Source organism: Vulpes lagopus, chromosome 2 (genome assembly GCF_018345385.1).
Source record: "Vulpes lagopus strain Blue_001 chromosome 2, ASM1834538v1, whole genome shotgun sequence".
NCBI lineage: Eukaryota > Metazoa > Chordata > Mammalia > Carnivora > Canidae > Vulpes > Vulpes lagopus.
This window is the reverse complement of record NC_054825.1, coordinates 85,245,226-85,272,046: the sequence shown is the minus strand read 5'-3', so window position 1 is coordinate 85,272,046 and position 26,821 is coordinate 85,245,226. Positions and strand designations below refer to the sequence as shown.

At 35.0% G+C, this 26,821-nt stretch overlaps 1 protein-coding gene across 9 annotated transcripts in view; it reads left to right on the top strand.

Annotated features, from left to right (window-relative positions):
• AHI1 (Abelson helper integration site 1) overlaps positions 1–26,821 on the top strand; it is a 203,085-nt gene that overhangs the window by 19,879 nt on the left and 156,385 nt on the right. For all 9 annotated transcript variants that reach the window (XR_005985976.1, XM_041743284.1, XM_041743282.1 and 6 more), the window contains exons 6-12: positions 858–1,039; positions 9,502–9,721; positions 10,618–10,810; positions 13,669–13,764; positions 18,788–18,973; positions 20,314–20,466; positions 23,262–23,394. Coding sequence is in view for 8 of the 9 variants with exons in the window: in XM_041743284.1 (XP_041599218.1) it covers positions 858–1,039; positions 9,502–9,721; positions 10,618–10,810; positions 13,669–13,764; positions 18,788–18,973; positions 20,314–20,466; positions 23,262–23,394 (1,163 nt within the window). In the remaining variant the exon portion in view is untranslated. The remainder of the gene's footprint in view (positions 1–857; positions 1,040–9,501; positions 9,722–10,617; positions 10,811–13,668; positions 13,765–18,787; positions 18,974–20,313; positions 20,467–23,261; positions 23,395–26,821) is intronic.

Sequence of the window (26,821 nt, the reverse complement as noted above, 5' to 3'; positions counted from 1 at the left end):
TGACTAGATTAGAAGTGAGTTTTTTATTTAGATACAGATTTTTTACTTGATAAATTACAAACTTTATTTATTTATTTTTAAAGATTTTATTTATTTATTCGTGATAGTCACACAGAGAGAGACAGAGAGGCGGAGACACAGGCAGAGGCAGAGGGAGAAGCAGGCTCCATGCAGGGAGCCCGACGTGGGATTCGATCCCGGGTCTCCAGGATTGCGCCCCGGGCCAAAGGCAGGCGCCAAACTGCTGCGCCACCCAGGGATCCCAAATTACAAACTTTAATAGGCTGGTTTCTCTCTACCACTGAGTATAATAACTATGCTGCTATCCCATACCATTTATTAGTTCATGTGATGCAGATTTTCATTTCAGTAATAGCCTTATGAAAATGTAGTGGCATACCAGCCACTGGAAAGCACAAGCAATTATATGTCACCTAGAAATAAACAGTTGAATATCTGAAGCCTCTTGAAAGCAGAACAAACTTAGAATACTTTTTTGCTTTTAAATGATTTAGAAATTTGTTCATTAATCATTTGCTTAGCAGCAAAGTTGAGGATGTTTTGATCAGTTCTACAGAAAAACAGGTCTATTGCTCATAAAATACAATTTCATCTTTTCTGGGAGTTTAGAGCTCAGGTTTAATTTGGCTCATGGGTATATAACTCATCACCAAATATAAAATAATACCCATTGATACCTAATTTGACATGTCACCATTTTAATGATAATAATGTATCCCTAACAAGAAGTAATACTGATTTTAGGATTATCCGTAACTCCCTTTACTGTTCACTTTGCTGCATCATTAAGAAGAAGAATGTATTTGTAATGTTTTGTATTTGGATTGTATTTACAGTATATCGAACATCTCCAATGACACAGTTGAAGATGAACAAAAGAAGGGATCTCCAGTTAGAACAGTTACCTCAGATTCTCATCAAGATGGTAAAATAAGCTCTATGGAAGACAATGTAGAAGACAGCATGCAAGATGACACAAAATGCAAATCAAAAAAAAAGAAAAAGAAGGCTAAATCAGGTTTGTTATCCAAATTAAGAGAAAAATGTGTGACTTGGTAGAAATAACTTGATTTTAGGTGAATCCTTAAAACTAAAAATCTAGTCCCAAAGACTATAATTTTAGAAATCCAGAATAGAATACAGTTGACCCTCGAACAGCATGGATTTGAACTTTCCACAACCGCTTACACAGATTTTTTTTCAAAAAATAAGTACAGTACTATATAAATGTATTTTCTTTAGGACTTTCTTACAACATTTTCTTTTCTCTGACTTGCTTTTAGAGTAAGAATATGGTATGTAATACACATAACATGCAAAATATGTGTTGATTGTTTAGGTTATCATTAAAGCTTTTGGTGACCAATAGGCTGTTAGTAAAGTTTTGGGGAGTTAGAGGTTAAATACAGATTTGCAAACATGCAGGGGTTTGGCGCCCCAACCCGAGAATTGTTCAAAGGTCAGCTATATTTGGCATTTGTTCTTGGATTCACGTATAATAAATCATTCATTTATTTGTAACTGTGGGTCTCTGTGGTGAGTTAATATTACTTAAGTCATCTCTAATTCTTGACTTAATTTAACTGAACCCTAGAATGACATTAACTTTGTAGTTGCCGTTGTGCACAGATTTCTTTTTTATGCCATTGAGTTTAGAATCCCTATATAATTAAGACTCATATTTGTTAAAAGCTGTAAATGGGCAACAACAGCCAGTAAATATTTCAGGTGTGTAATCTGTCACACATGATTGCCTTGCCACATCCTCAGCCTAATTCAGCTTCTGTCTTTCCTTCCTGCTTTCCTTCCCCCATCCTTGCTTTCTATCTTCCTCTTTACTCATTTCTTTCCTCCTCTTATTTTTCTCTGTTATTGCATTTTCCCTATTTTTTACATCTTTTCCTTCCCAATTTCCATCTAATTGGTGAAAAAATTGGGACCAAAATAGGCAATTTTAGAATTTATGGTAGTTATTCATTGGATATGCTATTGATGATGCTTCGTGGTTCATTACTACGTGTTTGTAAAACCTTTATTGAAGTGTGATATACATAAAGAAAAGTGTACGTATTACAAGTTATACCACAAATCCACTTAGTGGATTTTCACAAACTGAACACGCCTATGAAATTGTCATCCAAATCCAGAAACAACATCATGAACAAAAACCCCTTCAATCCCCTTCACATTCATTGCCCTTTGGGAGTAAACATTATCTCGACATCTAACACAGCTTATTTTTGCCTGGTTTTCTACTTTAATGTAAATAGAAGCAGAAATACTGTGCTCTTTGCACCTGGCTTCTTTAACTCAAAATTGTTTCTGTGAGATTTTTATACTGTGTTGTTTGTAGTTGAGCTTATTATCAGTTCTGCTTTTGCACTGTATAGGTATCCATTGTGTGAATATACTGCAATAATTCACTGATTGTACTGATGGACATTTAAGCTGTTTCTAGTTTTAGATGATTACAGATAAAGCTAGTATATTCTAGTTATGTCTTTTAGTGAGCATATATATACATTTTTGTTGGATATCTATTTTTTTAGCATAGAATCCTTTATGAAATTCTTGTGTCTTTTAGAACTACTAACAGGTGGGACACAGCTTGGAAAATGGGACATGGGAAATTGTTAATACAATTAATAATTTATTAACAATTAATAAATTGTTAAATTGGAAATTGGGAACATGGCTGTGATTCCTTAAATCTAGCATCAAAAAAAAAAAAACTTCGAAAGTATTCCTATTTTGTATTTATTTTGTTGGGCATCTTCTTAGGAGAAAGTCGCTGTCAGAGATTATGAGTATTTTTCACTTTAATAAATTCTTCCCATTTTCTGGAGTTGGTGTACCAGTTAATTTTATTAGCAGTGTTTGAGGGCTTCCAATGTGAGCATTTTCTTCATGTTTACTGTCTGCTTGGATTTATTTGTAAATTTGTCTTCTGTGTGTGTTTTTAAGAAATAGAATTGTCTTTTATAATTTATGAGAATGTTTTATATAGCTAGACATCAGTCTTTTCTCAGATACGAATACATATAGATAGATATTGCAGACATTTTCCCACTCTGGGTTTTACTATTACTGAATTCTTTTGAAAAGCAGAATTCTAAAATTTGATAATAGCCCTATTTATCCATTTTTTCCTTTGATGCCAAGTGTTTTCTGTGATGTAAGAAATCTTTCCCAAGTCATGAAGATGTTTTTGTATGTATTATTTCTAAGTTTTTTGTTTTGCATTTCACAATTAGCTCTGCAGTTCATCTGCAATTGATCCCTGTGTATGGTGAGAGAGAGGTAGTAGTTAAAACCCTTTTTTTCCTGCTGTGAATGTGTAATTGATCTAATACCATCTACACAAGAGAGCATCTTTTTTTCCGCGGTATGGCAGTGTCACTGTTATCAGAAGTAACATGACTATGGGAATGGATCAGTTTCTATTCTGTTACATTAGACTGTTCGTATCAACACAACTATGATTTAATTACTATAGTTTATGATAGATCTCACTATTCAGTTATGTATGTACTCCAACAGTTTTTTCTTCTTAGCATTACCTGGGCTATCCTTTGCCCTCTGCATTTCCATATGAATTTTAAAAGCAGCTTCTCATTTCTCCCTCTTCCTTCCTCAACCCCCACAATTATTTTGATTCAGATTAGGTGAATCAGAAGAGATTCACAATTCAACAAATACCTAGATAGACTTGATATCTTTACAAAGTATTAATTCTTGCCATCCATGAAATTGGTATGCACCTCCATTTATTTACATCTCCAGTTTATCTTGGTAATATTTCAAGTTTTAGAAGAGTCTGTCCTTAGATTTATTCCTAGGTATTTGATGTTTCTTAAAGCTGTCATAAGTGGCATCGTTTTTTAAATTTTTATTTTGTTTGTTGCTGATAGGTATGTTTGCATACATGCATAAAAATATATGCAAAGAGAAATGGAATTGAGTTTTAAAAAATTAACATTGTATCCAGTGTTCTGACTAAATTTATTTATTACTTCTAAGAGCTCATTGTTTGAATTTTTACATACACAGTCATATCATCTGTTAATAATGATTGTTTCATTGTGCCTTCTTTAGTCCTTATATCTTTTCTTTCCTCAAAACACTGGCTAGTACTTCCATTATAGTGTTAAATACCTTGGGGAAAAGCTTCCATTAATTCACTGCATAGTGTAATGTTTGCTGTGGGCTTTTTTGTAAATATCTTTATCAAGTTTATGAGTTACTTTGTATTCTAATTGGCTAATGGTTTTTTAAAATCATGAAGATACTGAATTTTACTACGTTCTTTTTTTGTATCTTTCAACTTGGTTATTTAAATTTTCACCATTTTTTTCTATTAATGTAGTTCATTGTTATTTGAATATTAAGCTATCTTTGTGTTCCTGGCAGCGATTAGAGGGACCTGCTGCTTGATTATGATGTATTCTCTCTCTCTCTCTCTCTCTCTAAATATATATATATATATATTTTTTAATCTATTACTGGATTTGATTTGCTGATACTTTGTTTAGGATTTTTTATCTGGGGTCATGAGAGAGAATGATTTGTACTTTTTCTTTCTTGAAATACCCAGTTTTTGATATCAAGGTTTTTTGATAATCTTAAAAACAATTGGGAAATTTTTCATCATTCTCAGTTCTGTGGAAACATTTGTATAAACTGGTGTTATTTCTTCCATAAATGTTTGAAAGAATTTACTAATGAAACCTTTTAGGCCAAGATTTCTTTGTGGGAAGAATTTTAAATAAGATTTAGTTTCTATAATAAATATCATTCTTCATATTTTCTGTATCTTCTGTCAGCCTGAGAGACTGTATTTCTTAAGGAATTTGATCATTTAATCTGCATTTTCAAATTTTGTTTGTCTATAGTATCTGAAAGCATGTCTCTTATATTGATAATTTGTTTTTTCTCAATTTCTTGACCAGTCTCAGGATTTTCAGTTCCCAAAGAATCAGCCATTGGCTTTGATTTTATCTTTTGTACATTTGTGTACTAATTTGATTATTTTATTTATATTGGTTTCTTCATTTTGTTTTCTTTAATTTGCTGTTTCTAGCTTTGCAAGATAGATTTTATAAGATTTTAGTTTATACATATTTAAGACTTGAACTTCTCATCTAAGTACATTAGCTGCATCCCACATTTAATGTATCTTATCATTCAATAAAAACATTTTCTAATTTCTGTTTCAATTTGTCATTTGATCACCCATTTTTAGAAGTATATTATTTCATCTCAGCCAGGAGGTCATTCTCTAGTTACCATTTTGTTTTGGTTTCTATCTGCTATTGTTGTCAGAGAACATACCGTGCATGATTTCAATCTCTGAATTTATTGAGGTTTTCTTTATGATCAGTTTATGGTCAATTTGATAAATACTCCATGTGCACGTGAAAAGAATGTGAATTCTGATGTCATTGGGTGCAGTGTCCTGTGTTCATCAGATCAAGTTTATTGTGTCCAGCTCATCATCCTGAGTTTTTTGGCCTACTTACTCTATCCATTTGTTGAGACAAGTATTCAGATTTGCACTGTGATTTTGGGTTTTTCTGTTTCTTTTTATTTCCGTTAGGTTTTTTAAAATACATATTTTGAAATTATGTTACTGAATAAACTCATGTTTAGGATTGTTATATCTTCCTATTAAATTGACACTTCCAAGTTGTCTTAATCATTTAGGCTGCTATCACAAAATATCATAGACTGGATGGCTTAAACAATAAACAGTTATTTGCACAGTTCTGGACCAAGTCCAAGATCAAGGTACGCACAGATTTGGTGTCTGGTGAGGACCTACTTCCTGGTTGTAGACTGATGTCTTTCATTATAACCTCATATAGCAGAGTAGCTCTTTGGGCTCCCTTTTATAAAGACACTAATCCCATTCATGAGGGCTCTACCCTCATGACCTGATCACCTCCCAAAGGCCCTACCTCTTAGTACTATCACACTGGAAGTTAGGATTTGAATATGAATCTTATGGGACACAAGTATTCAGTGTATAAGAGCAATCATTATACAGTGTTCTTTTTTATCTCTAATAATTTATTTTCCTCAAACTCTACTTGCAGTTTGAGTTTGCATAGTACAGTTTTTCCTATCCTCATTTCTTTGTCATTACCCACAATACATTACCAGCTAGTGCCAACTTGGTGGAGGAGGGGTAGCCCCCATGTCTTCAGGTCTGGATAGAGCTTGCCATTACTCCATTTCTCACCCATCCTACCCCCCTAGCCTTCTTGCCTGTGCCTACTTTGCATCCCATTTGTTTGGAACACGGTGTCTCTGCATTTCCTACCTTTTTTGCCTTCACCTCTTTTCTTCCCCTACCCTAGAACATGGCGGGGGTGGGGGCATCTCAGCCCCCAGCCTGTGAGCTCCTTGGGGGCAGACCCTCAGTAAATGTGAAAAGCAAATCTTATTTGCAATCTTTCTGTGTTATATTTATTATCTCACTGTTTTGTGTATGATTCTCTTATATTCCTTTTTCTTCTTGTCTTCTTTTATCATGTTATTTAAAATTTTTTCTTTTTATATTAACTTGTTAATTATACATTCTTTTACAGTTTTTTAATTGTTATCCTCAAGTACATTAAGTTTATTCTTGATTTATTATGGTCTAATACAAATTAATTCCCTAGCAAAACATGCTTTCCCAACACTGCCAGAACATTAGAATAGTTTGATTCCATCCGTATTTTGTCAGGTGCATTTCCTGCATCTTTCTCCTGCCTCATATGTTTCTTGTCAGGCATTTTAGTACTGCATGTATTTTAAACTTCACAGCTATTATAGTGACTATTTTGTACAGCTGATATTAATATTTTTAAAGATTTTATTTATTCATAAGAGAGGCAGAGGGAGAAGCAGGTTCCCTGTGAGGAGCCTGATGTGGGACTTGATCCCAGGACCCCGGAATCACCTCCTGAGCCAAAGGCAGATGCTCAGGCACTGAGGCACCCAGGTACCCCAGCTGATACTAATTTATATTCACCCCCAAATTGTTTTGTTAATGAATTCACATTTTTCTTTTTTATATCTGTTTGAAGAGTTCAGTTTAGTATTTCTCCTAGTATGGGCCTGCTAATTCCCTCAGATTTTACTGTGTTAAAATGTCTTTACTTTCACCTTTGAACCCTATTTGCTAGCATAGAATTTTAGGTTACAGGTTGGTTTTGTTTAGTACTTTGGAGAAGTCATACAGCTGTCTTCTGGCTACCATCATATTTCTGTGTCCCGCAGTTATGTCTCATTAGTGGGATTGTGACTTTTTTTCCTCTGACTTATGCTTTTGATGACAGTGTTTTATCACATTATGCTTAAATATAGCTTTGTTAGAATTTACCCTGCTTAGAGTTTACTGGTTGATATCATTTATCAGTTGTGGAAAATTCTTGGCTATTACTTTTTAGATTGTGGCTTCTTTATTATTCCTTTCTCTTTTTCTAGATTATGAATTCACATATGTTCTTTTACCTGTGACTGCATGTTTCTTATGTTTTTTCCCATATTCTTTTTAAATTTTTTTCCATTATGCTTCAGTTTGGATATTGATACTGATCTTTTTTCTACTTCACTAATCATGTCTGTCCTTGTGTCCAGTATGCTGTTAAACACCTCTATATATTAAGTTATTAATTTCAGATGCTGTTTTGTTTTTTTTATTAAGTAGGCTCCAGGCACAGCACTTTTTTTTAAAGTAGCTCTCCAGGCACAGGGCTTGAACTCACAACCCTGAGATCAGACCTGAGCTGAGATCAAAAATCAGATGCTCAGCTGACTGAGTCACCTAGGCACCTCTCAGATCCTGTATTTTTCATTCCCAGAATACCTGTTGGGTGTTTGTTTGTTTGTTTGTTTTAATGGATTCCTTCTCTGTAGAGTTTCCATTTTAACACATCTTTTCCTTTTTTTCTTGAACATATTAATAATCATAGTTATTTAAAGTCTTTGTATGCTAACTCCAGTCTGAATCATCTGGGGGTCAGCTTCTATTTGTCAGATTCTATTTTCTGACTTTTCTCCTGGTTGTAAGTCTTGCCTCTTTTATGTCTAGTAACTTTTTATTATATGCTGGATATTGTGTGTGGTAGAGGCTCCAGATGGTTTTTTCTTCTACTAGAGGAGGTTTCCTCTTTACTCTCTTAGGCAGATAAGGTGGAAAGCTGATTTTAATCCATCAGGAATTGAGCTATGTCAGGGCGGGATTATAATTTTAATAAAGACTTTATCTTTGATTTGCCCCATTTGTAGGTTGTGGCCTTCCAGGAGTTTTGAGCTGAGACTCTATCAAGTATTTTTGTCTCCTTAGCCTAAAAGACTGTGGGAGATTCAGTTTTGCCCTTCTGAATTTTTTCAGCCTGGTCCTTTAGCCCTCCTCCAAATTTGGCAAATATCTTGAAGGGGAGACTGGCTATGTATTTGAGGGCCCTGAGGTCTCCAGTGTTGTCACTTCAGCTCCATGTGAACACCAAAATCTCTGCTGACTTCTTTGTTCTCTAGTAGGGGCCCTCTGCTGGGGCCATGCCTGTATTCTCAACCTCTAGTGGTGCCCAGAATTGGTAAGTGACCCCAGATAAAAGTAGCTATAGGTGGAGATTGACCATGTCCTCTGAGGCTTTATTTTGCCTGTTTTGTTTCAGGCCCTTCCCCCTGGTGGGTCATCGTTTCCTAGTGTCACAAGCCTGGGAGATTTCACTACCTCCTAGCCTCTCACATAGCCTCAGAATTCAGTTTTGTGGGGGAATATCAGCTACATGTTTGAAGCTCCTCAATCTCTGATTTGACTGCTGCTGCCCCATCAACCACTAAAAGTTTGCGGGTACCCTTCCTCCCAGTGGTGACCTTTGTAGAGGCCAAACCCTGATCCTCAGCCCACACCCTGAATCAGCAGATGCCCCCAAAGACTAAAACAGCTGCCAGTCCATCAGCTTACCACTGAATGATTCTCCCTCTTGGGAATTTTAGTCTGTCTGCTGTACATTGTCTCTGTATTGGCCTGATGCCTTTAAAAATAGGTTTTTGTAATTCATTTGGCTTTCTCGAGTTGTTACAAAAAGCATTGATCTGCCACATCCTATTACATCCTACGGAGAAGTAGAAATTACAGTCATAAATTAATTGAGTGATGCATATTCCACAGGAAATACTTAGATAAAAATCACTTTTTTGTTTTTTAGTTCTCATTGTCTTCTTTTTTTGTATTCTTGGTCCTTGTTAGGGGAAAAAAAAGATTCGTCACCCTATTTAAGTGCATTAATAAATAATATTTTATTTTTAGAGTGCAGTCTGCTAATGTCTGGCTTTTGCTTTCTTTTCCTTTGAAGTTGCTTTGTTAACAAAGATAAATAGTCATGGATTTTAAAGATTAGATTGTGTGTAAATTCAGTATATACTGTTGAATTTATTGTTGTGGCAACAGTTAATTACAGTGTTCTTTTTCTTCCATGCACTTAGTTTCTGATAATAATGAAGACACTGATGGTGATGGTGTTCATGAAGTAACAAGCCGAGATAGTCCAGTTTATCCCAAATGTTTGCTTGATGATGATCTTGTCCTGGGAGTTTACATTCATCGTACTGATCGACTTAAGTCTGATTTTATGATTTCTCACCCGATGGTAAAAATTCATGTGATTGATGAGAATACTGGTCAGTATGTCAAGAAAGATGATAGGTAATTTTTTTAATTGCACAGCCAACCCTTGAAATTGAAACTGTCTACAGTAGAAGTCCTCTTTTCTGCCCTTGAAAGGCAATGGAAATAAAGCTAAGCATAGGTGTTCATCAACCATTGATACTGATCAGTATGTTTTATAGGAGAGATAGAGAACATCTGTTAATTTAGTGATTCATTTGAAGTAGAGACGGTTCGAGAGAGCTTCTGCCAAACTTAATGACTAATTTATGGCATTGAACTTGCAGTGTAAATCAATGTGTGTTTGCACTGTACATGCCTTAATTGTCTAGATTTATATCTTTCTTTTGAAGTTAATGTTATTTGGGCCTCAGATGAAAACAGTGAATCTTTAATTTTTTCTAATATTATTTCTATAGCTGATACATGCTTGAAGCTTATAAATAGAAAGCAGAGTAAAATAAATGATTATACTAGAATCTGAAAAGGTCATTTGCTTGGAAGAATTACAGGGATGAGGAACATGAAGATTATCAAAATTAAGTTATTTAGTTATCTTAGGGCATACAAAAAATATGGCACAGTTGAAAGCGTTTGCAATTCTATTCTCGTTTTCTTTCAATGTGTACTGTACTATTTTATTACAAACTCATTTACGATAATGAAGGAATCTAGCTCTGTATGCTGCACTCTCACTTTAAATTTCTATAATAAGATAATTCTGTGAAACCAATCAGTAGTAAATAAATACAAGATAGTAGGATGCTACCACTTCTACATCTTAAAATTTGTAATTTTCTCAGTGGACAACAAAAATAGTTTTTCATTATATATCATGACTATTCATTATTTCTTCACCTTGAACATTATATTTTTTTCTCATCTCAAAATTATCATAAAGAAATGTGTTAATGAAAGTATCTTTTTTTGGACAGTGGACGGCCTGTTTCATCTTACTATGAAAAAGAGAGTGTGGATTACATTCTTCCTATTATGACCCAGCCATATGATTTTAAACAGTTAAAATCAAGACTTCCAGAGTGGGAAGAACAAATTATATTTAATGAAAACTTTCCCTATTTGCTTCGAGATTTTGATGAGAGCCCTAAAGTCATCTTGTTTTTTGAGGTATGAATAAAATAGACCAATTAAAACTAGATTTTGGTTAATAGTTTAATAGCATAAATGTAAACTATTGTTTTTAGTAGTTTAATAATGCAACAAAATAGTGTGAGGACTTAATCTCTAGGATTTAGTGTTTGTAATATGCTATGGAGATATAATTGAGAAATACAGGTAATAGCATATTTGCTGAGTATTTACCATTGTGAGTAATTAGCCGTGTAATTCACTCTGTGTTATTTAATTCTGATAGTAAATGCCATGACTATAAACTTAAGTGATGAATCTAATCTATAGCTATACAATCCTCCATTTTTAACCCATTTTACAAAATGTAAACTCATTTATGTATCAGACCCCCTTAGAGTTTATATACAACTGAGAGAAATAAAGGTGAACACAGATAAAGGTGAACAAATGATACACAGATCATTTGACTAACATAATGTAATATATAACCAAAATGAAGTAGAGCTTCCTAGATAGGGGAGGGTGAATGGAGGGTCAGAGCAATCAGGGAAAATTTTATGAAATAGATGGCCTTTGAGCCGAGTTGTTATTCTAATGTTTTTATGACAAAGGAAATCAAGGTTCAGAGTATAAAGTTTACTTACCCAAAGTTACTCCAATTTTAAGTGTAAGTAATTTGTAGGTGGTTTGAATCGAAAATACACATTTCTCTACTTTGTGGCATCTCTCCCTAAGCAAAGCGAAGTGAAGAAAACCTCTCAGTTTAAGCAAGATGAGGAATTTTAGCATTGGAAAGGCAGGGGCATGACTAACGCCAAGGACTGATTTTGTGGAATTACTTGTTTTTATGCTCTTAACTTTCAGATGATCTGTATATGTTTGTGATACGAATATTCCACCGTTACATCTGTGATTATGTTGTATGATTTATACAGAGCTGTGATTTTTTAAAGAGTGATGTAACTTGTTTGTCAAGGAACTTTTTCTTTGTCAGAGAAATTTGGTTATAATGTTCACATTCATTTTAGTAATATTCATAAATTTAAGAAAGATTGTTGGAATATGACATTTTTTTGTTGCTTAAGGTTTTTTTTGGGGGGGTGGAGTTATGTTTTTTTAGTTTTAGGAATAGAATTTAGTGATTCATCACTTATATATAACATACCCAGTGTTCACCCCCAACAATTGCCCTCCTTAACATCCATCGCCTTGCTTAGTCCACCCTCCTCCCCTCCAGCAACCCACAGTTTGTTTCCTGTAGTTAAGAGTCTTTTCTGATTTGCCTCCCTCTGTTTTTATCTTTTCTTCCCTTCCACTATGTTCATCTGTTTTGTTTCTTAAATTCCACATGTGACTGAAATCATATGGTATTTGTCTTTCTCTGACTTATTTCACTTAGCATAATACACTGTAGTTCATTCATGTTGCAAATGGCAAGATTCCATTCTTTTTGATGGCTCAGTAATATTACATTGTACTTGTTTGTGTGTGTGTGTTTATACACGCATACCATATCTTCTTTATCCATTCATCAGTCAGTGGACATTTGGGCTCTTTCCAAAATTTGGCTATTATTAATAGTGCTGCTATAAACATTGGGGTGCATGTGCCCCTTTGAATCTGTTTTTGTAGCCTTTAGATAAGTACCTAGTAGTGCAGTTGCTGGGTCATAGGATAGTTCTATTTTTAACTTAAAGAACTTCTAATACTGTTTTCCAGAGTGGCAGTTACTTCTTAAGTTTTAATCTATTATTGTCTACACAACTACTTTTGATTTCAGCTTTTAAGGATTTATTGAGGACAACTTGATATCTATAAGAAGTCTTTAAAATCATTATTCCACTTCTAAGTATTTTTACTAAGGGAAAAATTACATGAACACAAAGACGTGTGCAGGAATTTTTATTTGAATACTGTAACAGAAAAATTTTAGCGAGACAAATCTCTTCCATCAGAAAAGGTTTGGTTATATAAATAGTGGTTTTTATTAGATTTATGATATTTATAATACCAAAGTATACTAGGCAGACATTAACATGATGAAATACATATATGTGTATTGACATGAAGAAATATTCACTATAGTATATGAAAATAGTTTGCAAATTAGCATTGGATTTATAGTAACATACATATATTTAGGAAAGCACAGAAAAAGGTTTAGATGTGGTATAAACCAGATGTTAATGTTGATCATCTATGGATCTGGATTACAAGTTGTTTTTACTTTGTTACATATTTTTATTGTATTGTTAGTATTTTTTTCACTGAGCATCAATTGTGTCCGAAGACAGATTTAAGTATATAAAGAAGAGGGATGAATGGAGTATGTATTATTTTTTTAAGCTATCTATAAAGATTTGTTACCTCAGCTGAGCTTTTGAGAAACACCAGTAAGTTCAAAGTTATAGTCTCTGACAAGTATCTAGAATACAGATGGTGTCTGTGGCAGCTTTGTTCCAAATCCATGAGTTTTAACATCCAGATAGGATGGAGATACGAAAGAAATCCTCCTGAGAAACCTAATGACAGCATATATCCAAAGAGAAAATCCCCAACTTCAGGAAGGTGATACAAGGAAGGACTCAGAGATGTGATCACGTGTTTTTTAAAACAATCATTTGAAGTCTGCTCTCATACATAAAAGAAAAGATTAAAGCTTAAGAATTCTAAACCTGATGTATTTGTGCTTAGACTATATTTGAGGTAATTAATACTTTGTCTTGGATGTGAAATAAATCTCAATAAATGATTTATTAATAAAAGAGAAACTCTATGAAGAAAATACATTTTACATTACAAATTATTTTTTAATTTCAATAATATGTTACTAGAAAATGTTAAATTTTAGGTAGGTAGTATTCTGTGAAATAATTTTTTATACTTATTTACAGATTCTTGATTTCTTAAGCATGGATGAAATTAGGAATAATTCTGAAATTCAAAACCAAGAATGTGGCTTTCGGAAAATTGCCTGGGCATTTCTCAAGGTACGTTTTTCACCCATTTGGGATGCTTTAAAAATAATCTTCATGGCATGCCTGGGTGGCTCTGCAGTTGAGTGTCTGCCTTTGGCTCAGGGCGTGATCCTGGAATGCCGGGACCAAGTCTCACATCGGGCTCCTTGCATGGAGCCTGCTTCTCCCTCTGCCTGTGTGTCTCTGCCTCTCTCTCTCTCTGTCTCTCATGAATAAATAGGAGAAATCTTGAAAAAAAAATCTTCAAATCTGATTGGCTACATTTTCCCAAGTTGATTTGGTTTCATATAAGGAGTTATGATCTAAGATTGTGGCTGTGAATAATTGTTAATTCAAGCTAAGGTGATACTCAGATTCTTAAGTCTCTATGAGTGTCTAATGTTTGCCAGATACATTATTTGGTTCTGAGTGTGTAGTATTTAAAAAGATACAAGACAACCTTGCCATCATTTATTCAACTTAAAAGATACTTATTTAATTCTTTGTGTGTCCCAGCAGTAGTTCGAGTCAGTAAACAAACTCCATGGCCTTGTAGACTTCATGTTCTCACAAGCAGAGCAGATATAAAACCATTATTATACAATTTATCATTTATTGCAATTTTTGTAAATATTTTGTGGAGGTCAGGGAAAGATTTCCTAAGGAAGGGACATTGAACCTGAGTATTAGCTAGATGGTAGCAGTGGCTAAATAGAGGGTACCACATATTCAAAGACCCTGATGTTGGAAGGAGTGAGATACACTTAGGTAACCAAAAGGCAGGATCCCTGGGTGGCGCAGCAGTTTAGCGCCTGCCTTTGGCCCAGGGCGCGATCCTGGAGACCCAGAATCGAGTCCCACATCGGGCTCCCGGTGCATGGAGCCTGCTTCTCCCTCTGCCTATGTCTCTGCCTCTCTCTCTCTCTCTCTCTGTGTGACTATCATAAATTAAAAAAAAAAAAAAATTAAAAAAAAAAAGATAACCAAAAGGCCACTGAGATTAGGGGACAGAGACTAAGTGGGGAAATGATGTCTGAAAAGATTAGCTGGGTGGACAAGGTCTTGATTATGCAAGATCTTTGAAGCCATTATAGAATTCTAAAGAACAATGGGAAGCCATTATAGGATTTTAAACAAAAGGGCAGAATAACCTGACTTAATGTTTTAGAAAGATTACTTTGCTTGGTGGAGAATAAATTAGAGAGGGTATACATATGTATTCTGGAAGGTTAAGGTGGAAAACTTGGTAGGAAATGATGGTATAAAGACATGATAAGTTGATTTTTACAAATAGGGAAATTTTAATTTTATAATTCTTTTATTTCTGACTTCAAACATAAATGATTTCTAAAAAGTCTTGAAATTTAAAAAAAGTCTTGAAATTAATCTATTTTGTATGATTTATAAAACTTCTCCATTTGTGTATCCATCCATTCAATAATATTGTGTCTAGGAAATACCAGGCACTCTGCTAAATACAGAGCTTTCATAGATAAATTAGATGTTGTTCTTATTCTCCAGTTCAGTGTCTATATAAACATGTTACTTACGTGATTATGTGTTATAGAGTGGATGCTGTGAAAATCCAGGTAAGGCCCTTAATCCATATTGAGAGGTTAGAGAGAGACTTTAGAAGAGATGTAGTCTGAGGCATATGGATGGCTCAGTCAGTTAAGGGCCTGACCCATGATTTCAGCCCAGGTCATGATCTCAATGTTGTGAGATCCAGCACCCCATGTCAGACTCTGCGCTGAGCATGGAACCTGCTTGGGATTCTCTCTCCCTCCCCCTTTGCCGCTACCTCACTTGCATGTGCTCTTGCTCTCTCTCTAAAAATAAATAAGTCTTTAAAAAAAAAAAAAAAAAGTGCAGTCTGACTGCTAAATGGAAGCCAGAGTGACTATGGAAGGAAGTAGTTCTAGAGTGGACTTAGAAATGTCTTCATCCAATGTAGCTTCCAAAATCACCCTTTTGTAACCTGTTATAATTTTTTTATATCCCCTTCATCCTGATTTAGAGAAAAGAAAAAAAGCAAGAGCCAAAAAATCACGCCATTGTGTGGTCTTACTAGAAAGCACTTTTGTTACTTTTAAAAATACTAAGACTTACACAGAACTGCAGTAATAACTACAAACTACACTTGGGAAACAATGTCTTACAACATTTTTACCTTTAAGTGTATATAGATTTTATTTATCCATTTTATGCCATTGGCAGAAATGGCAAGTCAGGAATTCTCCCATCTCTGGCCCTCCAAAGGGTAAGTGTTCTGTGTACCTCCTCCACCTTCATTAGGTTGTAAGTTCTTCAAAGGCACCGGTGACTTCTTTTTGACAAATCTGTTAAACATATTTTAGTCCTTACTTTACCAGATCTCTTTGCTTCACTCTCTTGAAACTCTCTCTTGCATGATTATCACCTGCTCCCAGCATATTAGCAGCACACAGAAAGTGTCCAGTGAATGTCTGTTGAGAGAAGTAGCAAATGTATGGAAACAGTGACTAGGAAAAATCCATCTTTGAAAGTAGCATGAGGGCACCTGGGTGGCTCAGTTGGTTAAGTGGCTATCTTTGCCTCAAGTTAGGATCCAGAACCCTGGGATCGAGTCCTGTATCAAGCTCTGCACTTAGCAGGGAGCCTACCTCTCCCTCTGCCTCTCCCCTCCACTCCTGCTTTCTCTCCCTCAAGGAAATAAATAAAATCTTTTAGAAAGTAGCATGAATCAAAATAAAATTTAAGCATGTTAATACCTGTACCATTGGTTCCAGGAATGTCCTAGATAATTGTAAAGTTACTGTAGTGGTCCAAATAAACCCCAAAAGACCCTTATCCAAATAATTGAGACATAATTCTCAGCTGGAGACACTTAATTCATTTGGTGCACATATATTACTATTAAGTTATAAAATAATAAAGCCTTATTTAGCCACATTTTACACTATATAATTGTAACCATAATGATAGGATCTTGGCCAGATCTTACTCATTTACTCATGCTAAGCATCATACTCGTGTAAACTAGATTGCCCAGTGAGTATGAAAACCTGTAGAAAGTATGATTTAGAAGTTGGGAATAATATCTCCTTAAAATATTACTCCCTCATGATAAACTCTGGGCAGATAGGAGTGGGGTTTATGAAGGGAGTCTTGAGGGCTAAATATTCAGTTGCTGAATGCTTCTATTACTCTGTTGAAACTGTTCTTTATTCCTGTATATCATAACATCAACTCTCAGCTTATGACCTCCAATTTGACTTAACATCCTTCCCTAGAAGACTTGGGATGAGATGGGCTATATTTTTGCTAGCTCTGTTTATTGATGCCTCATTCCTGAACACACTGCAATCTGGATTTTGTTTCAGCTATTAAAGTGTCTCCAGATAAATCATCAGTGACTCTTACTTTGCCACATTAGTAAGTGAACATTTTTTAGATCTTCTTTTATCCACACCCATGTGTGTTTAATACATCACTCTCCTGAACCTCTGTTGCCTGGGTTTTCATGACATCATCTTTTCCTGATTTTCCCTCTACCATTCCTTCACTTTCTTTCATGGTCTTCCTCTTACCTCTTTGATATCAATCGTACTCATGGTTTCAGCTTTATTCTACTTTTCTTAAACCACTTTTCTTGCCTCTGTCTTAGATTTCAGATATTTCAACTTAGACAACCTATAAATATCTCAGACTTCCCCACTCTGAGCATCCTACCTTTACCCCTTCTGTATCTGCTTCTTCAGTTGATAGCACTGCCATCAGCCCAGTCTCCCATATTTACAGCCTTAGGAGTTGCACTGTTCATTTTAGTAGCCACAAATCATACATGGCTATTTGATTTCAAATTAATTAATTAAAATTAGATATAACTAAAACCTGAGTTCCACAGTTGCACTAGTCACACTTCACGTGCCCAGTAACCATAAGTGACTAGTGTATCTTGTTTTGGGAACCATGAGTATAGAACGTTCTCCTCATCACAGAATGTTTTTTGGACAGCATTGCCTTAGGATCTTTCCTGAATCTTCCTTTCTTTCCCTTTCCAAGTTGCATCAGTTGGTAACAACTACTGAATATATTCCCTGCCCTCAGCCCCTGCTCTCCTAGGTTGTCACCTTTGTGTTCTGCCTGAACTGCTGCCAAAGTACCCAACTGTCCCCTAATTTGTAGAGGACATAAAGGCTTAACATGCATTTTCTACTTACTGTCATAATCTAATGAAAGAGGACCTATTTTGAGTTGATATTGTTATTTTTCTCATAAGCATGTCCATTTATTTAGCTTAAATATAAGTTGCTTTAATAGGCTTTTTATTGAATAACCTTTTTTCAGAAAGTAGACTGAAACTTTTTTAATGTAATTAATATTTTGAGTTTATGCTAATCACTCCTTGAAATGATTTTGACTTTTTAAAAATTAAAACATTAGAATGGTACCATTAAAGGGGCACCTGTGTGGCTCAGTCAGTTAAACATCAGACCCTGATTTCAGTTCAGGTCATGATTTCAGGGTCATGGGATTGAGCCCCATGTCAGGCTCTGTGCTAGATGTGGAGCCTGCTTAATATTCCCTATGCCCTCCTGCCCCCCACTTGTGTGCATGCTCTCACTCTCCCCTCCCCCATGCATGCACAGTCTCAAAAAAAATTGTTTTAAGTTACCATTAAAAATACTGATACTAAACAAATGGAAGATTTGCTTCTGTGTTCAAATAATGTGCATTTTAACTTTATCACTGTTATCCAAACAAAGGTATCTTGATTACCTCTGTGCCAAGTAACATCTGGCACGTAATACAAATGCTTTACCAACAGCCTGAATTATACAGGTCAGACAGCTATCAGGAAAATATTTAAAAAGTCATTTGTGTTACCTTTTCTCAAAATGATCTGGAATTGTGTTTAACCAACATTGTCAATGTCCTTTGCTTTATATATCTAAGGAATTTCAGCATGCCATCTTTATCTTTTTAAAATGAGTTTTTTGACTTTGTACTCTTGCTTTACTGGATGTATTTATTTTCAGTGAAAATAACATTTTATTGGAATTCTTATTTTAAGCTTCTTGGAGCCAATGGAAATGTAAACATCAATTCGAAACTTCGTTTGCAGCTGTATTACCCACCTACTAAGCCTCGATCCCAATTAAATGTTGTTGAAGTTTTTGAATGGTGGTCAAAATATCCAAGAAATCGTTATCCGTCAACATTGTACGTAACTGTAAGAGGATTGAAAGTTCCAGAATGTGTAAGTTAATAGCACATAGAAATACATGCTCTCTTTTGTTAAATGATAGAATTATCCATTTCTAAAAATATAAGGTCTCTAAAATTATTTTAATAGATTTCTAGAATCTAAAAGTACTTTCAAGAATTACATGTTAAACCTGATGTATAAAAGATATTTAAATGAACGTTTAAGTACTAAATATAAGTTTCAATGTTAAAATTTTTTTAAAATAATATTGGTGTTTAAAAATAAAGGTAAAAGGAAAAAATAAAAATAAAAAAAAATAAAGGTAAAAGGGCAGCCCCAGTGGCCCAGCGGTTTAGCGCCACCGTCAGCTTGGGGCGTGATCCTGGAGACCCGGGATCGAGTCCCATGTTGGGTTCCCTGCATGGAGCCTGCTTCTCCCTCTGCCTGTGTCTCTGCTTCTCTCCTCTCCCTCTCTCTGCACCTCTCACGAATAAATAAAATAAAATCTTTTTAAAAAATTAAATAAAATAAAGGTAAAAGAATGATGTAAAATAGATGTTCACAAATATTTTCTGTAAAGCTCAAGAGTAGTTAATTTTTTAGGCTTTGTAGGACATACAGTTTTTGCAACTACTTTGTAGGCTTTGTAGTGAGAACATAGCTACATAGACATATGTAGGTGATGCTAAACAGGTGTGTGGATGTGTTCCAATAAAACTTTATTGGCAAAAACAGCAAGCTAGATTTAACTAAGGCATTTGCAGTACCATGATTTGCAGGCACACTCTTCATAATATTATTCAAATAATCAGTAAATAATGTTTCTGTTACTGCTTTCCATAGATTTAAAACTATGAATGATTTTAGCAAAGAATTGGTTCTACAGCAAAACTTTTGTGTTACTTGCAGTAAGACATTTCAGGACAGTATCCTGTAAGTGATATTATAAGTGTGACCAGAGGGTTGGTTTGTATTAATTTGAATGGAGTTAAATCTCTTTTTAAGAAAAGGAAGATTTTAAAACTTTAGGTCTTTATGATATTAGTTTTGTGATATTAAAGCAAGGGATATCACAGTATATCAGAGCTGTGACATAACATCTGGTAGGTATTGATTGGTGAAGAGGCAGAAACAAAGGGGTAGAGTTATTAAAACCATTTCATGTGACCGTTAGAGTTCTCTTTTTTCCTTCCAACTTTTAAGGCTTTTTGGTAATGGAACTGCAATTTAAGCACCTTTCATCTTATTCAGCATGATGTACATAAAAGTAGAATGTTTCTTGGGTTACATTTCCATGTTGTTTGTTTCAATATTTGAAAATTCCTATATGCCAGAAAAGAGAAAAGGGTTAACTTGATATTTACATTTTCTCATCTTCTATACACATTTAGATAAAGCCATCTTACCGTTCTGTGGTTGCTGTTCAAGAGGAAAAAGGTAAAGCTGTGTATTGTGAACGACACCACGAGACCAATTCAGTAGATGCCGAACCTGGACTAGAAGATTCCAAGGAAGTGGTGAAGTGGAAACGACTACCTGGGCAGGTGAAGTGCTTGATCATTCTCAATTCATTTAGAGATGTCTTTATTTATTTTTAAAGCTCCAACAGTCCTGAGGATAACTAGCTTGCTACTTAAAACTCTCAGATTACCTTTGTTTTGGTTCTTTTTTTTTTTAATTACCTTTGTTTTTAACCACAATCTTGTCTTTCCATTAATTTACTTGATAACTAATAATATACATATCATGTGCATAAAAGCACTATCTTGGGTTCTTTCTTTGGGGACTTGGGTTAGTTTTATCCGTTAGCTGGAGCTGTCAGAAAGGAATACCACAGACTGGGTGGCTTAAATAACATAAGCTTACTCCTTCATAGTTTTGGAGGTTGAAGTCCCAAGGGTAAGTTTACAGGGTTGGTTTACTCTGAGGCCTTTGTCCTTGACTGGCAGATAGCTGCCATCTTGCTGCCTCTTCATGGTCTTTTCTCTGTGCATGTAGATCACCAGTGTCTCTTCCTCTTACAAGGACAGCAGTCTTATTAGATTAGGACCCTACTCTAAAAATAGCTCTTTAAAGATTTTTATCTCCAAATATTGTTGCATTCTGAAGTACTGAAGTTAGGGCTTCAACATTTGTTTTTGAGGGACACAGTTCAATTCATAACAGCAATAAAAAAAAAACAGATTCTTGATGATTTAAGAGGTAAATGTCCTAAGAGGGTTTTCTTTTTTTTTAATTGAAATTCAATATATAGTATATCATTAGTTTCAGATGTAGTTTTCAATAATTCAGCTTTGCATAACACCTAGTGCTCATCACTGATGAGTTTTCTTAGTAAAATGGATTTTATTAAAAAATAGATGTTTTTAATGGATTCATGAGATTTTTTTATAGTCCTCAACTTTTTCCTGAATCACATTTTGATGGAAATACATATATGTATATTTCTTCCACAAGTTGAGCAGTGTTTAAGCTTTTACTAATGTTTTCCTTCTGGTTAACTTATTTTGCAGTAGTGAGAAGCATTGCAGATACAGTTTTGCAAATCTCTTACTTATTTCCACAAAAAGTAGAGTGGTTCATTTTGTACATCTGAGCCATTGTACATCTGAGCAGTTTATCCAAAATCTTAATTTATCCAAACATTCAGTAGTGTAAGAGAGTAAAGTGATATGATTGATTGGGTCCACATCATGGAGTATCTTTAATGGTAGCCTAATACTTCATGTGAGATATGAGAAATAATGGAGAGTCTTTGAGTAGGAGAGAAGTGTGATAATAGTCATATTTTAGAACCTGTTAATGTTGGCAGTGGCATATTGGAGATCTTGAGATAGGATACATCAGAATGAGAGAAACTGTCAAGATAGTAGCTATAGTCAGTAGTGAGCTGAGAAGGGTCTAACCTTGGAATAATTGTGGTAAAAATGAAAAATAAGAGATGAATGTGAGAGAGAGATAGAATGAACAAGCACAATGTAATGACTGGCAAGATAGTAAAGAAGGGGAAAGAAGGTCCCCAATGTGTTCAGGACCTTTATATTAAATGTCCATTGAGTGTTCTGAGTACAGTGTCAAATCCTGGGCAAACAGAGAAAGTGATAGTGGTGGCATCAGTGATTTTTTAGCTACGGTGGTGAGGCAGAGTTTTCTGTGTTCCTGCTCTAGGAGCAAGCAGCAGCACATGCTTATAAAACCTAACCTTTCCTTCAATTTTTTCTCATCTTTTTATTTCTCTCTTCTTTGTCTAAATCATCTGGGTGGAGAATGAAGGGAAAAGATGGGTAGCATGGTGTCCTCTACCTTGTGGACACCTAATAAATGTCTGTTGAATGTTTTACCTTCCTAGTAGCTGCTTATAATGTTTCCTGCTAATAATCTGCTGAATCCTAATGCTACTTGTGAAACACCTGGTCTAGAAAGCAAACTCTTGAACTAAGAATCTTTGACTAGACCCAATAAGGTGGGCTTGACTCTCTCAATAATCCTTATTAGTTTTATATAGAAATAATAGTTACTTACAGGGTGCTGTGATGAATATATGGAAAGACATTTGTAAGGAAGTACCACATTCATTGCATATAGTAAAGGACCAATATATGTTTAATTGAACTTTCGAAATAATAAACCCAGGAATTAAGGCTCACTGAAATTTGGAAGAGGTAGAATTAAGACAAAAAAAGTATTTTCTACAGTAGATATTATACATGGAAAGTTTGGGTTTCTTCTGGTAACAGGAAAAGAAATCATAAAAATTATGAAATTTTAATGAAATTAGTGAATGAGAAACCAGCAGGAGGTGATTGATTACTTTGAAATACTTTTCAGAAGGCAGCCACAAATGATAGTTATTTGATGACCTAAAAAGAAAGAGAAATGAATATTCATACATCCCAGACTTAAGTTAGGCCCTAAAGGGCATTTATGGTCTCAGAACAAGTTTATGGCTCAGCAGAAATCACTTATTAGGTGCTGTCATGGAATAAAGATGTGATACGTGTGTGTGTGGGGGGGAGGGTCTATATATAGTGTGTGCGTGTAATTGTGTCAGCTTTAGAGTACCAGATACTGAAATTTTCTATTCATATTTTAGATAAATTAATTAAGTACTAGCTAGACGTGGAGTATAAATTGACTTTATTTTATGGAGAACTGATTCTCTCTTTAGGAAGTAAAATAATTTACTATAATTTTCCATCATTCTGTTTATTTTCTCTTTCTCTGCATCACAGTAAAGAGACTTAAAAAAATAAAGCTCTACCACTGCAGTAATTGAATTAACAACTAGCCTTCATATTTTAATATTTCTTAATTTATTTTTTTAATGTATGTTTTTTAGGCTTGCCGTATTCCAAACAAGCACCTCTTCTCACTAAATGCAGGAGAACGAGGATGTTTTTGCCTTGCTTTCTCTCACAATGGAAGAATATTAGCAGCAGCCTGTGCCAGCCGGGACGGATATCCAATTATCTGTTAGTAACAATTCTGTTTAATCTAATTGAAGTCTGTGAGGACAATTTTTGGTTTTTAAAATTCATTGAAATCTTAATTTGAGTAATCCCCAGTTTTTTGTTTTTTGTTTTTAAAGATTTTACTTATTTATTCATGAGAGACCTAGAGAGAGAAGCAGAGACACAGGCAGAAGGAGAAGCAGGCTCCATGCAGGGAGCCCAGTGTGGGACTTGATATCGGGTCTCCAGGATCCTACCCTGGGCCGAAAGCAGCGCTAAACCACTGAGCCACTGGGGCTGCCCCTCCCCAGTTTTTTAATAATAATTTTACAATATTCTGTAAAATATATTTCAGAAGTAGGATGAGAATAATCAAATAAGATGGTAAGCTTATTCTTAAAACATGCAAGAGGATTTTTGTAAGCATTTTCTATTTTAAATGCAGACATTTTGAATCATGAAGGGATTAATAAACTTCATGAGGAATTCTATCCCATTGTGGTCAGTTGATAGCAGTGATAATTTAAATTATGAAAGCCCTCCAATTTCGTATCTACTAGAATGGTAATAGTGCAGGAGTACCTAGAAGACTTCTTTTTATAGTAGGGAAGGTAGCAGAGAGGCCAAAAACCCACTTTCAGATTGCTTTTAAAAAATATGGAAAACCATATTAAAAAGAAAAATTTCTGTAGCTGTAGAGATTTTTTTTATGTGAGCACTGCCTATTCTTTTAGACTGAGATGCATTAAATACTTTCCCTTGTTTCTTGCATAATAATGAAAACCAGCAGGAAGTAGCCTACTCCTCATGAGCATGTGCCCTAAGTGTATGTGGTATTGAACTTCCCTCAGCTTCACACAGTTTATTTCTGATGATTTACTCTTTTCAGCAAGGACTCCTAATTGGCTTGATTAGCATTTATTCAAAAAAATATTCCTCCTCATGAAATAATATTAGCTTTAAAAAAATACGAAATTATTTGTGTAGTTTGATTATGACCATGCTATTTTAAAAATTCACTGAAACATGCGTGGAGGAAAAATGACTCTTAGAAAACATGCTCCAGGATAATTTATTTCTTTTGGGCAGTGAAAGTTATTTTCATTCTGGTTTATGTTTTCAGCATTTCAGTGATAAATATGTGTTACTTTATGCTTAAAAAAATCTTGTTCAAAATGCTATATAAATTTAGACACTCAAAAAACAAGAATATCTGTCTTTGGTTTCTGATTGTTCAGTTATGATGTATCTACTTGGAATTTGTTTAGCTTGTTGGAGTGTGGATTACTGTTTTTCACAAAATTGGGGAGTTTTCTGTCTTTATTTCTTCAGATTGTTCTCCTTTCTGTTTTTTCTCTTCTGAGACCCTCATCATCTCTGTTGGTACACTTGGTCCCATAGGTTTCTGAAGCTTTATTCTTTTTCTTCATTCTTTTTCTTTCTGTTCCTCAGACTACATAATCTCAAACGACCTGTCCTCAAGTTGATTCTTCTGCCAGTTCTGATCTGTTATTGAGCCCCTCTGGTGAATTGTTTATTTCCCTTGTTATACTTTTCAGTTCTAAAATTTTTATTGGTCTTTTTTTCTTTTTATAATTTCTGTTTCTTTATTGATACTTCGTTTGGTGAGAATTATTCTCACACCTTAATTCTTTAAACATGGCTTTCTTGATATCTGTGAACATATTTGTAAGAGTGGATTTAAAAATCTTTGCCTGGAAAGACCAGTGTCTTGGCTTCCTCATGGACAGTTTCTGTGGACTGCCTTGTTTCCTGTGTATGACCGTACTTGACTGTTTCAGTTTTTTCATGTGTCCATATTACATGTGTGGCAGGTCTGGACATCAGATTCCTCTCTTTCCGCCTCCTCTCCACCCACCCACTCAGGATTTGTTGTTGCTGAAGTCTCTTTTCAGTTAACTTGGTGGTCAGCTATGGTGAAGATTTTTTAAATACCTTGAGTAAATAGATCTCCCAGCCTTTACAAGGATATGGTGTGTTGGGATATGCTCTTAACACTTCACGGCAAGCGGTCTGTACCTCTGCCTTAGCCTTCACTTCCTGTTTGCACAGAGCCTCCTCAGGTCAGTCAGAGTGAGAGAGGGCCTCTAGTCTTTGGTTCACATACATATGTCCTGCTGGGTTCTCAGGAGTTTGTTGGAATTTGTCAAAGTCCCCTATGGACATCTCATTTCAAGTTTTTTCCTTTTACATTTTTTTGCTCAGCCTCTCCTTAGCCTCAGTTGGTATCACTGCTCAGTTAACTGTGCCACTGATTATTTCAGCAAGCACCTAGGGTTAGGGCTGTTCACACAGAGCATGCTCTGAGGCAGGTCAAATAAAGCCTAGCCCTGGGAATGGAGCTGTTTAGGGAACTGCCTGCCAGGCTGTCTTAATAGTGATAAGTCTTGGGGCTGGGGTTTTGGGGGAGCTTCCTACCTCTTCTCCGCCATCCCATGGCTGCTAGGCTGTTGGCTTTAAGTTGTGAGGCTATTGGTTTCTAAAGCTACTGTGGAGCTTGGGAGAGGGGAGTGGGAACATGGCAAGTTAAAACACCACAAAGCTCTGGTTCTTACCAAGATTAAGCTGTTTTTCTTGAATAAATGTTCCTCATGTTGCAGGCCTTTATTTAATTTCTAGAGCTCTGAAAAAGTTAATTTGGATAGTATTTACAGTGTTCTCTTTGCTTTTATCAGGGAGCAGATACTCTGGGGTCCTCCTTCTGCTATTCTGGAAGCAATTCTGTACTGCTTAGTATTTTAAAGAGCATTTGGTTTTACCACTAGGTGGAAGTAGAGACTTGCAAACTTTGTTGTTCTGAATTAAGTCACTATCTGAAGATTTCATTTTGAACTTAACTTATAGCAATACCAGAATGCCTTGTTTATCAGATTGGGTCTTATTAATTCTCTAATTATTTCATTTTGGTATTAGAATTTTCTAAAAAGGGGTGCCTGGGTGGCTCAGTCAGCTAAGCATCTTCCTTTGGCTCAGGTCACGATCCCAGGGTCCTGGGATGAGCCATGATTGGACTCCCTGCTCACCGGAGAATAGGCTTTTCCCTCTGCCTCTGTGCTCCCTGCCCTCCCCCATTGTGTGCTCACTCTTGCGTTCTAGCTCTCTCAAATAAATCTTTGTTGTTCTTTTTTTTTTTTAAAGAATTTTTTTTCTAACAATAGCACAGTTTAAATTTCTTCTCTAAATAATTAAAATTTTGTTTGGAATTTAATTGATTTTCAGGTAAAGTAATATCTTATTCATGAAAGCCCAAATTATAGAATCTTTGAAGTAAATTGCAATTTTAATGTGGTTTATTATTTGATTAATAAATTGTCGGCAATTATTAGGAAAGTTGCTTTGAAGAGATGAGAATAATTGTAGCATATTGTAAAATTTTATATGTGTAAATTCTTGTATTTGAGAAAATAAACACTATTTTTAAGTAGAC